Source organism: Streptopelia decaocto, assembly GCF_964273445.1.
Source record: "Streptopelia decaocto genome assembly, chromosome: 6".
Classification (NCBI taxonomy): Eukaryota; Metazoa; Chordata; class Aves; order Columbiformes; family Columbidae; genus Streptopelia; species Streptopelia decaocto.
In genome coordinates this window covers 28286450-28300090 of record NC_138660.1, presented here as the reverse complement: position 1 = coordinate 28300090, position 13641 = coordinate 28286450, and the positions used below count along the sequence as shown (strand labels likewise).

General features: G+C 42.5%; 1 protein-coding gene across 9 annotated transcripts in view; it reads left to right on the top strand.

The window, feature by feature from the left end:
- HYCC2 (hyccin PI4KA lipid kinase complex subunit 2) overlaps positions 1-13641 on the top strand; it is a 57755-nt gene that overhangs the window by 35338 nt on the left and 8776 nt on the right. For 8 of the 9 annotated variants that reach the window (XR_014184439.1, XM_082056463.1, XM_082056464.1 and 5 more), the window contains 7 exons: positions 1282-1362; positions 1996-2111; positions 2872-2967; positions 4693-4809; positions 5482-5569; positions 8932-9091; positions 10264-10431. Coding sequence is in view for 8 of the 9 variants with exons in the window: in XM_082056463.1 (XP_081912589.1) it covers positions 1282-1362; positions 1996-2111; positions 2872-2967; positions 4693-4809; positions 5482-5569; positions 8932-9091; positions 10264-10431 (826 nt within the window). In the remaining variant the exon portion in view is untranslated. The remainder of the gene's footprint in view (positions 1-1281; positions 1363-1995; positions 2112-2871; positions 2968-4692; positions 4810-5481; positions 5570-8931; positions 9092-10263; positions 10432-13641) is intronic. The other variant, XM_082056465.1, reaches the window with a different exon arrangement.

Sequence of the window (13641 nt, the reverse complement as noted above, 5' to 3'; positions counted from 1 at the left end):
TAAAACTTATTAATTATACTGAAACATCATCCTTCTCTCTACTGTCATAATAGAGCCCTCTTTTAAACTGTCTATTATGTTCCTACATGTGAGGAGATATGGAACAGTCAAACCGATTCTTAAAAATAAATATTCTTGTTATGTGTCTGTAGCTCTCACAACTGGAAGATCCAGTTACTTTAGATTTATTCTGAAGGAAAAAATATTGGAAGCTGCCCGCTGGTTTTTGGTACTGTTTGCTGGGTTGAAGTAGCATGTTTGTCAGCTGTTTTCTCATTGAGGTCCTTTTGTGGTTCCTTTGAAAGTCGTGTTGGTGATTCATGTTTTTTAAGGACAGTAGTTTGCTCGTTCTCTCCAAATTCAGGAAGACAGAGGCCTCAAAATGGACAGTAGCTCCCACTATTCTTTTTCTTTGATTAAATTGTTGATATGTTTCTGCACATATACTGGAGGAGTGAAGTTATCTTCACAATACTTAAGCAAGGATCAGTCTTCTCCATTCTGCTGAATTCTATCAGCTGTGATCCCTAAAGCCTACTGCGAGTTCTGTGCTGCCTTGGACTGAGTTTGCACATCAGCTGGAACGTCTAGAGCTCGCTGTTTGGAAATTTGCTGTACAGAGTGAAAAGGCAGGGTTTTACACTCCTTTTTGCTATAGTCTTATGTAATTGCTCTTAGTATATTTGCTTTAAAAACTGCTGGGTTTGCTTATGCAGTAACCTAGCAACTGTAAAATCTGACCAGTTGGAAAGGCTTTTGAGAAAACATTCCATGCGGTTCTTGCTGCCAGAATGCCCGAGGAAACTCTGCCTGTCCCCTTGATGTCCCCTTTCCTCTGGGTGTGTTTATCACCGGGACCATTGGCAGCCCGTGACTCATCAGCCCTCATGTGCCTGTATCTTTTGGGCTTAGAGTTTAGTCTTGCTCCACTATGCAGTTCTATTAGAAATGAACGTTTCAGTGTAAAGATGGGCTAGAAAAGCTTTCTGTGCTGTTTTGGTTTTGATGAAATCACACTGAACGAAGGGGCCCATGCTGTGTTGAAGCGTTGCAGACTGATTCTGCAAATGACCTGTTGTAGAGGTCTTTCCCGCTTCTTAAATATGTATGGAAATCTGCTGGTGTTCTGCAAATGCACGGAGACCTTGGGGTGTTCATAGTCTTATCAGATCAGGACTTCTAACTTTTTGGTTGTTAAATGCCTTCTGAAAGTTGAAAATGATTCCAAGTCCTATCTCCTTACTTCTGTTTGAGTTTTGGTGTTGTTTTCTTTTAATGCAGGAAATTGCTGACAAAGATGGAAACAACAAAGTTTTATCTTTTACCATCCCTTCATTATCTAAACCCTCAATATATCATGAGGTAAGAGAGCTGCTGTGGTAAATTAGAATTGGATCTATTAGAGGAGTGAGAACTGGATCCCTTTGATGCAACAGCCCATTTTAGATGCATTTTGTTGCAGGAAGTTTTCTGTGTCAATAGCTTGCAATTGGTGCAGTTGAATTTAGTAGCATTAGTAGAAGAAAGGGAATGTAAATGTTGAAAAATCTTTGCCTCAGTGCCCATTTTGAATGGAGGTTGGTTGTGTTGTAATTGCAGCTGTGGTTTTTTGCCTCTTAGGTGTTAGCATAAATGTAGTCTTCCTTCTTCTCACTCGTCCTTAATACAGCTGGAACTTGAAAACGTGTTTTTCTTTCTCTACTGTTGCTGTACAAAAGGTCTTGCAATTAGGGCAAACTTACTGTAAATGGATATGTAAGAATCAAAGTTGCAAATTGCCCTCACCTGCTGTATTGCTTATAAGTGTGGAAGCTGTTTACAATAATGACATTAGGTAATGTCTCTAGATTTACTGCGTTCTGGAATAGACTTCAGTTTTGCGCATTACAAGACAAGTGTGTCTCTCAGCTTGGGTGGTTAGAAAGTTTAATGCTTTCATGGACCTTTTACTTATTGATTTCTCCCTGCTCCTTCCATCGCCCTCCCCACTGCCAGCCCTCCACAATTGGGTCCATGGCGTTAACCGAAGGAGCTCTGTGTCAGCACGATCTCATCAGGGTGGTTTACAGCGATCTGCACCCGCAGAGAGAAACCTTCACAGCACAGAACCGGTACGTGGGTGGATTGTAGCACGAGAGGTGCTTCACTGTGGGCACACAACAAGTCTTTAAGCATCAACACCAAATATATGATGTGTTCAGTCCTTTCTCAGCCTTAAGTGCTTGGAAATAAATTTAGGGAACAGTCTTGGTCATCTTGAGGTATAGTATTTTTGTCTTTCGCTCCAACTGTGTATGTTCTTCTATTAGTTAATTTAGAAGAGAGTAACTTCTCTGTTATTTCCGTGTCCATCAGGAATGTCTTTGGGTTTATGTCTGGCAGCTCAGATTTTCCTGGAAGTGTCACAGAATTCACAAAGTTGGGCTCTGCGGCTGGGACGGCGTTTTCCACGGGAGAAGGGGATGGTGCTGGGTGGACAGACAGAATTAGGGCTGAGAGAGCGGGCCCTGCCCTTGTGGCGCCTGCCAGCTTTACCACGGCTAACGCCAGCTCTGGAAAAACGGGTCCTGTCATTTGCAATGCATTGGAGACTTGTCCAGTTCTAGAACCTTTACCAAATATTATACCGTATACCATTTCCTCCATAGGTCCTGCATATGCTAATGGCTTTCAGTAATAACAACTTCAGGTGTTTAAAACCGAACCTTTAAGAGCCTGTTTCAAGTTGGTGAATTATAATGAAAGAAGATCTCAGGATTTGCATGTTTATTTCTGATACTTTTTCCGGTGGGGCATTTTTTGAGACTGAGTTGTAGAACTTTTGTGTTAAGAATTTGAACCGTTGAGGGTTTTGCTCTTGTCTCTTTTCAGGTTTGAGGTGCTGAGCTTTCTCATGTTGTGCTACAATTCCGCTATTGTCTACATGCCTGCCTCTTCTTACCAGGCGCTGTGCAGGATGGGTTCCCGGTGAGACACTTGCCTTTGAAAAAATAGTCTTGCAGGGTGCATCTAGACTTCTAAATAGCCATCCAGAAAAAAAAAAACAACAAACTACCTGTTGCATTTGATAATTTAAAATATTTAACACTTGGTCTTACAACTTAATTGGAAATTGGAAGCTGCGCTTGCACACAGATAAAACACATGGATTGTCTTACCACTGTGAGGGCTTTCCCTCTAGTTCTGTAGCTTTCTGGTATTTGGAAAGAAAAAAAAAAAAAAGGTGATTTTGGGTGAAAATGAGCGGAAGCTACTTAGACTGATTGGCATTTTTTGGATTTACGTATCTTTCAGACCTTTTTCAGTATGGTCACCTTAAAAATCCTGTGCAGAATATCACCGGTTTCCTCTGCTTCCGAATATTAATGTCTTGCTTCTCAGGGTGGTTTATATGAAGTGCTTGCACAATGGTCTGGGTTTAGTGGTCTGTTTGGGTGTGTTTGAGGTTATTTTTGCCTTTTTTCTTTTGCCTTTTTTTTTTTTTCTCTGATAATAACATCCTACTTTCTGGCGAATCCAATATTGTGATTTCTCCAACTCTTATACATGCCCTTGAAATAACATTCTACTTGAATACTCTTAGAAGGATCTGGTTGGCAAAGATCACTGCTTTTTGTTCTGAAAAATCTTAAGTATATCTGTTATTTCCATATGCTGTTTTTTACCAGCGTTTTTACCTAAAATGAGATAAATGTTCTCTCTTGCTACCCCCAAACAGAGGAGCCTCTTGAAATGGTTTTCTGATTTAGCTTGTTTGCTTCAGCATAATACTTCTGTGAAAGAAAAGCATGATCTGCAATTTGGTTATGTAGCAAAGGACCAGACTAGCTTCTAACAGCAGATATTCCATAGTAACACACACACAGTTAAGATTAAAGCCTGTGTCTTTCCCATGATGGCACTGCTTTAATTCTTGGTGTGTTCCCATCATCTTCTCTTGAGTTATGGCTATGCTAAATTTGCCAAATATGTTGAATTTTCCTGCATCTGGAAATTCAATCTGTTCTTTGGGTAGCAAAGAGAGATGGCACTTTATGGTCTGGGGATTTTTTTTAGTTGCTTTTGAAACAGCACAGCAGTTATTATGGATTAGTGGCTGTGTGTTGCTTCCGTGATGAAGGTTCAGACATTAAAGTTATGGATCAATTATTCTGTTTTTTATGGAGACTCAATGCTATGCAGTATATGGGCAGGCAGGTCCTTTTCCAAGGGTCAGTAGTTTTTTTAGAAGGCAGCTGAGAGCAGTTCTTAAGAACGCAGTATCTGTGTTATCCGGCTTTAGGCAGAAGGTGCCTGCATGCTGTCATCATATGGGAGATGACGTATTTCTCTTCTATACCACTGAAATGTTTCCTTTAAAGAAAGGTGGTTTCAGTTACCGAATTTTCGGCTGAGTCTCCTACGTGTGGTGCTTGGCAGTCGAGAACATCTTTTCACCCTCATTCTTTGGAAGCTGGTTCTGATTTGAAAAAAACCCATGGAGTTAATGGGAATAACACTGGAAGATCAGCTAAACCATGTCCCAAGGCATTGTTATAAAACTGCTGTAGTGGTTGGAGAGCAGCGTAAGAATGGTCCACGCTGTGTACTTCTACTTTGAAAAATGAATTTTGAAAAGTAGAAAAACCAACATCTCAGTGCTATGAAGCCGTTTGTAGCGTTTGTGGGGTTCCCGTTTTGTGTTTTCCTCAGGCTGTGTGTGAGCGGGTTTCCGCGGCAGCACGAGAAGCGCTGGAAGGAGCCCTGTGGGAGGGTGGTGTTAGACCCGGACTTCATGGTGCAGCTGCTCACAGGTGTTTACTACGCCATGTAAGTTGACGGCTTTTCTGTACCAAGCGGAACGTTTGGTTTCACATGAATTAAAATATAAATGTGAGTTGTTTTATGATTAAAAAAGAGTTAAACTCATAACACAAGTTGGTAACTGAATTGGTGTATTTCCCATTACCAGCTTGCTCAGCCAACCGATAATTTGAAAATATCTTTGTCAGCATTGAATGAGGTGCTGAAGAGCCAGCAGTAGGTTCTGCAGAGAGTAAGGCTGCTGACTTCATCTTTTCCCAAGTTTCTGTTACCACCAAGCGTAATGAGCTTGGATGCCCAGATAATCTGATGAAACGCAGAGCTCTTGAACATCAGTAGCTTCTGAGGTAGCAAAAATCCATCTCTGATGGAAATGCAGTTCTGCTGAGTAGTGCTAACCTGTACATCTTGGCCTCTGTTTTTATTCTTCAAGTTTGTCCTGATTATGGCATCAAATTTCTCTTGCTTTGGAGGGACAGGAAGCAGCTTTTTGTGATATCAACAAGATAAATAAAAAATTGCTTCGTCTACACTTTTAAAACAGTGAAGGGGCTGGAGTCTACATACAGTTGATGAACTTTCTATGGAAGAAATAAGTGAAGAGCTGCATTTGGGCAGAAAAAAGACAAGTTTGAGTTCATAAAATATGAAAGATATATCTCTTTCTTTACTTTTTAGCTACAATGGCCAGTGGGACCTTGGTCAGGAGGTGCTGGAGGACATCATTTACAGGGCACAGCTGGAGCTCTACTCACAGCCTCTGCTGGTAAGAACAAGCCGTGGCAATTAGGGGCTCGGTGAAGGGGAGCCTGGATGTGTTTCTGAAGTGCGCTGGTCATGAAAGCGTTTGTGGCCATTGCTGCGCTCCCAAATGCAAGTGATGTTTTAAATGTAACTATTTATACCTTATATTTATATATTCTTTGCTCCTAGACCTTCAGCAGAGCTGTGTGGTTTAACTGGTAACGCGGTAGAAAAAGCAACAACAGGGTAGAGCTGAGAGTGCAAAGGAGCTTCATCCCTAGAGTCAGTGTTAGATTTTTGGTAGATCAAAGTCACCCAGGCCTTAATCTTGACCTTCTTTGGAGGAGCAGCAGTACAATGGAGTTGTTCTGCTTGCTTGGGTTTTTTCAGTTTCCACTATTCTTGCTGTTCTCATCATCCACAGAGATAAATGAAATGGGGAGAGTGGTGAAACTGGGCTGGCCGCAGGTAGATGCGATTGGGAAGAAACAGGGGGTTGACAGAGAGAAAGGAGGAATGGAGGGATTTCATTTTTTGTCAGATGTAGAAATGAGGATCAAAGTAAGAACAAAAAATAAAGGGGAAGAAAGTAAAATAAACTGTTGTCTCAGTTTCTGCATCAGGATCGTGGCTAGAAGCCTTTAGTGCTCCTCTGAACTAACATTTCACTGCTTTTTACATAACCGAGAAAAGTGTGGATTGGGAAAAGTCTTCTATGTGGCAAGCTGAGATCATTCCCTTCTGCAATAAGTTACGCAAAATTATTGTCTTGGTGAATTAATATTGGCTGTAAAAATTATCTACAGTCTTTCTGACACTGCTGCATTTTAAATGCTTGGTATCCATTCAATTTTATAATAGTTGGTTTCTTTTGGAAATGACTCATCTCTCCATCAGATTGAAAGTTTTAAATTAAATATTGAACCTGCTGAATTGGGCCGCCCTGTCAAACTACTACATTTAAAAGGTGTGTAGGAGGATCTGGAACTTAATTCAATTGATGATATGACAGTTTTCAGTCCTCATTGTTCATTTTTAATCAGTTTGTCATTAGAGATTACTTCTAATTGTAAGCGTCTTCTAGAATGTGGGGTTTTTGTTTTTTCCTCCATTGTGTGGTGTTGGTGATGTTGTGACACCAGCAACTTTTCCCCTTTGCCCTGTTGGCAGGTTTTTCGTGCATATGCATGCAGGCACATCTATGAGGTTTTCTTCTTAATATTCTGATCATTGCCTTGCTTCCTATCTTGTTTTACTGCGAATTTTTAAAAGCAGCTTTAAGAAATGGTCAGGTTTATAAAAATACGACCTGCATGTCCTTGGCCTCATGCTACATATTCAAGCAGTTGGACTTTCTCAAAGGTTGGAGTCCTTGCACTTGCATTCTCCAGGAGGTGTATAATTTAGCAGCATTATAAAATTTGGTATTTTAAACTGGAAACTACTGGCACCAAATAAAATATTGTCTGTGCAGCATCCCAGACAAGTTTCAAGTTCAACCTCTGCCTAGGATTTCCTACCAGCAGCAAAGTCTTTGGAGTCCATTTAATATTCAGGCAAACCCCCACATTAGGATTATTTTTAGATATCTGTGCTCCAGCTATTTGTATAATTATGGGAATACCATCAATGGTAAAACATCACAGTCCCTATGTTTGTGTACATCTCTTGGGGAAATGTTTTTGATGATATAGTAGATCCACGCTCTTATTTAAATAGGTTTACGCTGCCTGTGGACTTGAGGAGAAAAAGAACAGCAACATCAGCAAGCTCTGAACTATCTGTAACGTTGAAGCATCTTGCACTGCACTGGGAAGGGCTGGAAGTGACGCAAGGAAAAGGGCTTTTCTGGGAAGAGGGTCTCTGTTAGCAAACACTGGGGGTTGTTTGCACAGTCATGCCAGCTGGGAGTTTCTACAGGGGGAAATGAATCCCCCAGACTCAGAATTAGTCCCTGGGCCTGGGGAGGAGCTCAGCTTAGTCTGTTCTTCTGAACACCAGAGCCCTGCGCTGGGTTCAGGTGGAAATGCCTGTCTCCAGTGCAGACACAGGCGTTCTTACCCCGGCACAAGAAGAGGGGATCAGCAAGTCCCTGCTGTGAGAGCACCTTCATCCACTGGATTTTCTTCATGTCCTTGCTGCCTTGTGTTGGTTCTTGTCATTAGAGCTCCTTGTGAGAGTGGGTGTCTGGCCTGAAACCAGCCCTCCCTTGGCATCTGGAGCTGCAGGCTGGGATTGCCAAGGCTGAGTATTTGTTTTCCTGCCTTTCAGCGCTGGATTAGACATAATGAGCAAGGGCTTTTTTTGCCTCCCAACGGATTGCAAGTTTTGTTTTGGTTAGTTTTTTTTTCTCTTGGAGAAGGGCTGTGACTCATTCAAACTGTTTCCAAGTTTTCCTGTTGCATTGATTTTTACCTCCATCTGGTTCTTCTCAGCCCCCGGAAGCACAATCAGTGCTGCTGGAAAGGGCCAGCTGGGAAAAGCTTCAACCAGCGGAACCGCTCTGTCGTTTCTCTGCTCCCGTTGCAGATTTCCACAACTCATGTTCAGATTTTAATCCTGTGTACTGCAAAGGGTACCTGTTCAAGGAGCAGCTCTAGTGAGTAAAAGATGGGAAGGCAAACCATTATTTACTGTTGAACTCCATCTGCTTTGGTTCTGAACAGCAGAAATGAGTTTCTGAAGTGTTTCATGTGATCGAGGATGGTGTGAACGTGGTTTGTACCCTTTCAAGAGAGTGGCGTGGAGAAAAGCCTGCGTGTGACTAGGAGAGCGTTTCACAACAAGTGTTGGGGCTGGGAGAACTGGCGAGCAAAGGGCGAATCAGTGCTGGACAAGTGCCAGGCAGGATGAGAAAGGAGCATTTCTGTGATGCTTTTACATTATAATGCGAATAAACACCTTTAATTCCTGGAGTTCTATGAGGTGCCATATGCATTGATATAGTTGTTTTATCAAATGTTATCTGAGATCTTTGTGAGAGAAGTAATACAAAGTTCTGCCAGTTTTGGTCTGGTTTGTGACTTAGTTTTATGACATTCTTGTCATAAAATGTAAATGGTATTTTCCTTGTCATTTTGCATCTCTTTTGGATGGGGACCTTCCTGTGCAAGTTGCTACCTCTGTCAGTACAGGTGGTAAATATGAAATGAATTATCTCAAAAAATGGAGTAAATCCAGCTATGTTTTTGGGAATAGGTTTGTGATGAGCTTTTCAGTGTAGTTATCAAATGTGAATCTTGGGGATGGGGCCATCCATCTGCATAAGATCTGACATAATTAACAGTTCTTGGTCGTTTCCCTTTCTGTATCCAGCAGGAGATCTAATATTGCCATTTGTGCCGTCAAGGGAAGTGGTGGTACAGCGTTTTACTTTTCTCTTAGGTTGCAAATGCCATGAAGAACTCACTGCCCTTTGATGCTCCCGATGTATCGCAAGAAGGCCAGAAGGTCCTGAGGGTGGAAGTTACCCCAACGGTGCCGAGGATTTCTCGGACCGCCATCACCACCGCTTCCATCCGCCGCCACCGCTGGAGGAGGGAAGGTGAGCTGGCTCTGCCCATCGCACGGGCTCTGCTGTGCCGTGTTGTCATCCTCACCGTGACCCGGCTTCTCAGTTGGAGTGTTTGCACAACAGTTGTTGGGGGGTTTGTTTGTTCGTTTTCGAGAAGTGATACTCCATAACAACATGTAGCATTGTACGTCTTCCAAGCGCTGCACGAACATGAACGTTTGGGGTGTTTTGGTTGTGGTTTGGTGATAACCCCTGAGGTAGGTGGGAAAATGGAGAAGCTGGAAAATGTTCAGTAAGGCTTCTTTTTTTCCTCCATGTAACACAGCATAAAATTGTAGGGGTACAGTCTGGCTTAAAATTGGAGTTCTTTCTTTAATCCACACTAAAACTCAACCGCCTTCCGTCATAAATAGCTCAGGGCATGAATGGTATTATCCAGACCTTGACGGGGTCCAGCTACTAACGCTACTGAAGGCAGCGAGAGAGGGGAAAGCTGAATGTCACACTCCTGACATGCTATGGCCCGTGTCATAAAATAGCTTTGGCTAGCTTGGAATCAATCCTTGTTTTTCCTCAGTGAGTACTTACGTTCTGTGGAATTCTGCTTGGCTGTATGAAGAAGGAAAATACATACATAGTAATAATTATCTTGATGCGATGACATCTTCAGTGTAGGTGTAGCAAAAGTCTTGCTTTGAAATCGCTCTGTCACGCTTACAAAGCTTTGTTGCTGCATATAGAAAACATTGATTTTGAAAAGGCTGCATAAATGGCTGAAAGTAAACAGTAGAATAACCTAAAAATAAACGGAGGGTAACAGAATCTGAAAACAAAGATTACATATTTTACTGTGGTGCTACTTTTTTTCTTCTTCTGTATCATGTGCAAGAAGATTTGGTGAGCTCTGGTCCCTAACATGCTGTGATTCAGCTGAACGGGGATGTCCGGGACAGCAAGTAGCTGTCTCCTGTTTTCAGGGCTCGGGGTTGTGTTTGTCCTCACTGTATATATCCATTTGCTAGTCTCTGCTCTGCAGTAGAGCCCACCTGTCCCTTTCCGTGGGTGTTCTCACAAGCTTCAATAAGCATGGGTAGTGTTTTGTGTTTGTTCCGTGTCCACGTAAATCTTCTCTTCTCCCTGCCTGGCTCGGAATGCCACGAGAGGAACAGAGGAGCACTAAAATGTTGTATGTTGAATCCCAGATGGCTTTGACTTCTCAAACGAGGCTGACTCAAGCATCCCTGGCTCGCCGCTCCAACACGGCTCCACTGACCTAGGGACCAAACGGGAGCACGAGGGGGAGGCGCCGATGCGCAGGACCCCTGAGCACGGCTCCCCGGAGCCCACCCTGGCGCCAGCCACACCAGAGGGTAGGACAGAGATGAGGAGGCACAAGTCAGTGAGGCAGTTGCTGGAGGAGGATCCCGGCTCCCTATCCCCAAGCAGAACTTCTTTCCATTCTAGTGTGTGTTTCCGCTATCCCAGGGTGTATTAGCTTCTCTTTGCAATACACGCATCCCCTATAGACCTAACATCAGGTCAGGTACTACCTTTTGTTATCACGTGGGCTGGCCTGGGGCTTGCATCTGTGTGGTGAAAGACTGCTTGGCATGGCAAAAAATCAAATCAAATCAAACCAAGGGGTAATAGCCGAGAGCTTTGGGATTGCTTGGAAACTTTCTATTACTGAGCATGTTTAATCTAATATTCAGGAGGAAAAAATGCACCAGGTGAACATGAATCTGCTCCTGAAAAGTAGATGGTATAAATGGATTTGGCAAAAGCTTAGTTACAATAGTGTCCTGTCAGTCTGCAGTATTGAAATTTCCAGAAACGACGTCTCCTGTTCCTTGTAAAAGTCAAGCCTACCTAAGACACATATACAACTGCTGATGCTTTAATTTGCCAGTCATCCTTCAACTGAAAATTCATAACACATACAGCTCATTCACATGAATGAGGTAGCCGCTCTAAAGACAAGTACCACAAAAGTGCTTGTATTTTCAACAAGAAATCAGATTATTGTGTTTCTAAAGCCTTTAGAAACAATCACTGCTTGCTTTCTGGGTCATGCTGTCCACACAAGGGCTGTGGGACTGCAGATGTCTGCTCTGCAGCCAACAACAGCAGAAGAAATTCATTTTGCTTAAGTTCATGTATTAATTTTCTCATCTTTACTCCATAAAAGACACAGTTTCGAGTACTGAACCTGAATCATGATTCCTCCTCAGAGATGAGGATTTCTTGTAAATTTAGTTAAATGTATTTTCAAGTGTTCTCCTATCCGAAGTCTTCTATCTGAACATTCCTCTGTTTTTTCCAGCCTCTGTAAGTATACCAGATGATTGTAAATTAGATTTATTTGCACATTTGAATATAAGCTACATAGGTTTCAGATTTGTTCTTCTGCAAACAATAATCTGTAAAATTTGGAAATTGGATACAGCGTTATCACAGAATCAGAGTTGCTATCAAACAATATTTAAGACACCATACATCCGTAGAAGATAGTTGTACAAAAATGTTTAGTGCGGGATTATTATCTGCTCCTTGGTGCACAGTGAGTTTGAGCATGCTCAGTAAACGCGTCCTGTCTTCTCCTGAATGCCCTTATTCAGCTGGTCTAACTCCATTTCACTCAACTTTGCATGTGCATGACCTGAAGGACATGGAGAAGTCCCCAGCTGCAGAGAACCTTCTGGAAGAGATGAGGAGCTGATGGGACGTGGCCTTCTGGCCTTGGTTTGTTTGAGACATCTGTGTAATTGGGTGTGCTCTTGAGTAAGGCATCGCTCCGCAGGCTGTACTGCAGAGTGGGCTGAACGCCTGTGACTTCTGCAGCATGAGCAATGGATCATTGTATTTTGGGGTGAACTGAATTCTGCCAGTTGATAACCTCAAGGAGAAGGCCAAGGAACGGACTTTAGCTTGATTATCAGTAAAGACCTGTGTGTGTATATGGAACCGTCTGTTACTTTCCTGATGCTGATGTCACAGAAAGCTTCAGCTGGCAAATTTCCTCACGTAAATATAATTTTGATATCAAACAATCTAGCGAGGGACTGATCATTTCTAGTGACTTTTCAGCCTCCAGGTATGGGAAGGATAAACAGAATAAAAGTCACTTTAAATAGCTGTATAAAACCCCTCCCTCAACTCCGTGTTTTGACCTGATAAGTGGGAAAAGGCAGAAGATTTCAAGAATGACTCAGTAATGCCTTACGAGGTATTTACTTCCAGTTACGCTATTTTGGGGCAGAGGCAAATGCTGTGTCTGCATCTGCAGGATTAATTATGTACAGGCATAAATAACCAATTCTTTAGGGCCAGACTCATTGTGCTAAGGAGCAGGGGGAGTCCTGACCACACACTGCAGTGCAATGGATGTGATTCCTGTCTGGTTGCACTGGCTCTTCTGGCCTTACAATGAGAAGAATGCTTGGGAGGAGTTCAGTTTTTATCTTCCTCTTTTAACTGTCTTGTTGGTCTATTAGGGAAAAAAACATTTTTTAGAGGAAAAATAGCACGTATTGAGAAAATAATATGTGTTTGAATTACTTCAGCCCCACTGAAAACAACTGGAGGTATATGGATCTCACTAGACAGAAATTCTCTTGCATGTTGTCTTCTCTATCTTCTTCATTTTCAAGCACTGCTGAGCTGCTTGGGCCTCTGTATGGTTGCAGTGTCCAAAAACTTGCAACAACCCCTCTCAGTCTTGTCTATAAATTCTGTGGCTTAAGTGCCACTTTTGCAGCGCGACTCTTCTGCGTCACTGTCCCTGAACAGGAGCGTCTGGTTTAGCGTATGTTACTCAGCAGTGGTTTAACAGCAGCTTTGAAGAGGACTGATGTTCTTGTGATCATAAAAAGCCCATTGTCTGGAGCTACACAGCTTGCCTTTGAATAAGAAGGGCTTGAGAGGGGACTTGAGCTGCTGCTATGGCTGCTTGTAACCAAACACGCTTCCATCCGGCTTTGCATGATTATACAAAGAAACACAAGCGTTGGTTTATTGGAAAAGTGCTCTTGCTTTCAGTATGCTCCAGTTATGTCATTTTTATTAGCGTCTTTGATTATGTGTGGGAAGGGTGGGGGGTGGAATGAAGATGTGGTGGAGTGGGAATAAAATATATCACTGTCTAATGTAAGAAAATACACTTAGCTCTCAATGAGAAGATGAAGGCCTAGTTTGACCAGACAGGGTGGGCAGGAGAGGGTGAAAGTATTTGTATTTTAAATACGGTTACAGGAGGTTAAAGCAGGTAATGGACTCTTCATTTTGGTAACAGCCCTTGAAATCAAAGACGCTTCCTTTTCTGAAGCGAAAGGCTTTCCTGAGGAAGGAAGGCTGCAGTAACATGCACTGTATTGCCTTTCGGCTTCTGGAAGGCTACAGGCTGAAATAGAACAGTAGAAAACCAGAGAATAATCTCCCATTGCGTTGTTCTCAGAGTGGTTTGTTCTGGAGATGGCCCAAGGTCTCTTATAAACAGATACTCAGCAGCAAGTAAAGCGCTAAAGTGGCTTTAGCTGGGACAGATCCATTGCTTTTGCACATTTCTCTCAAATCATCAGGCT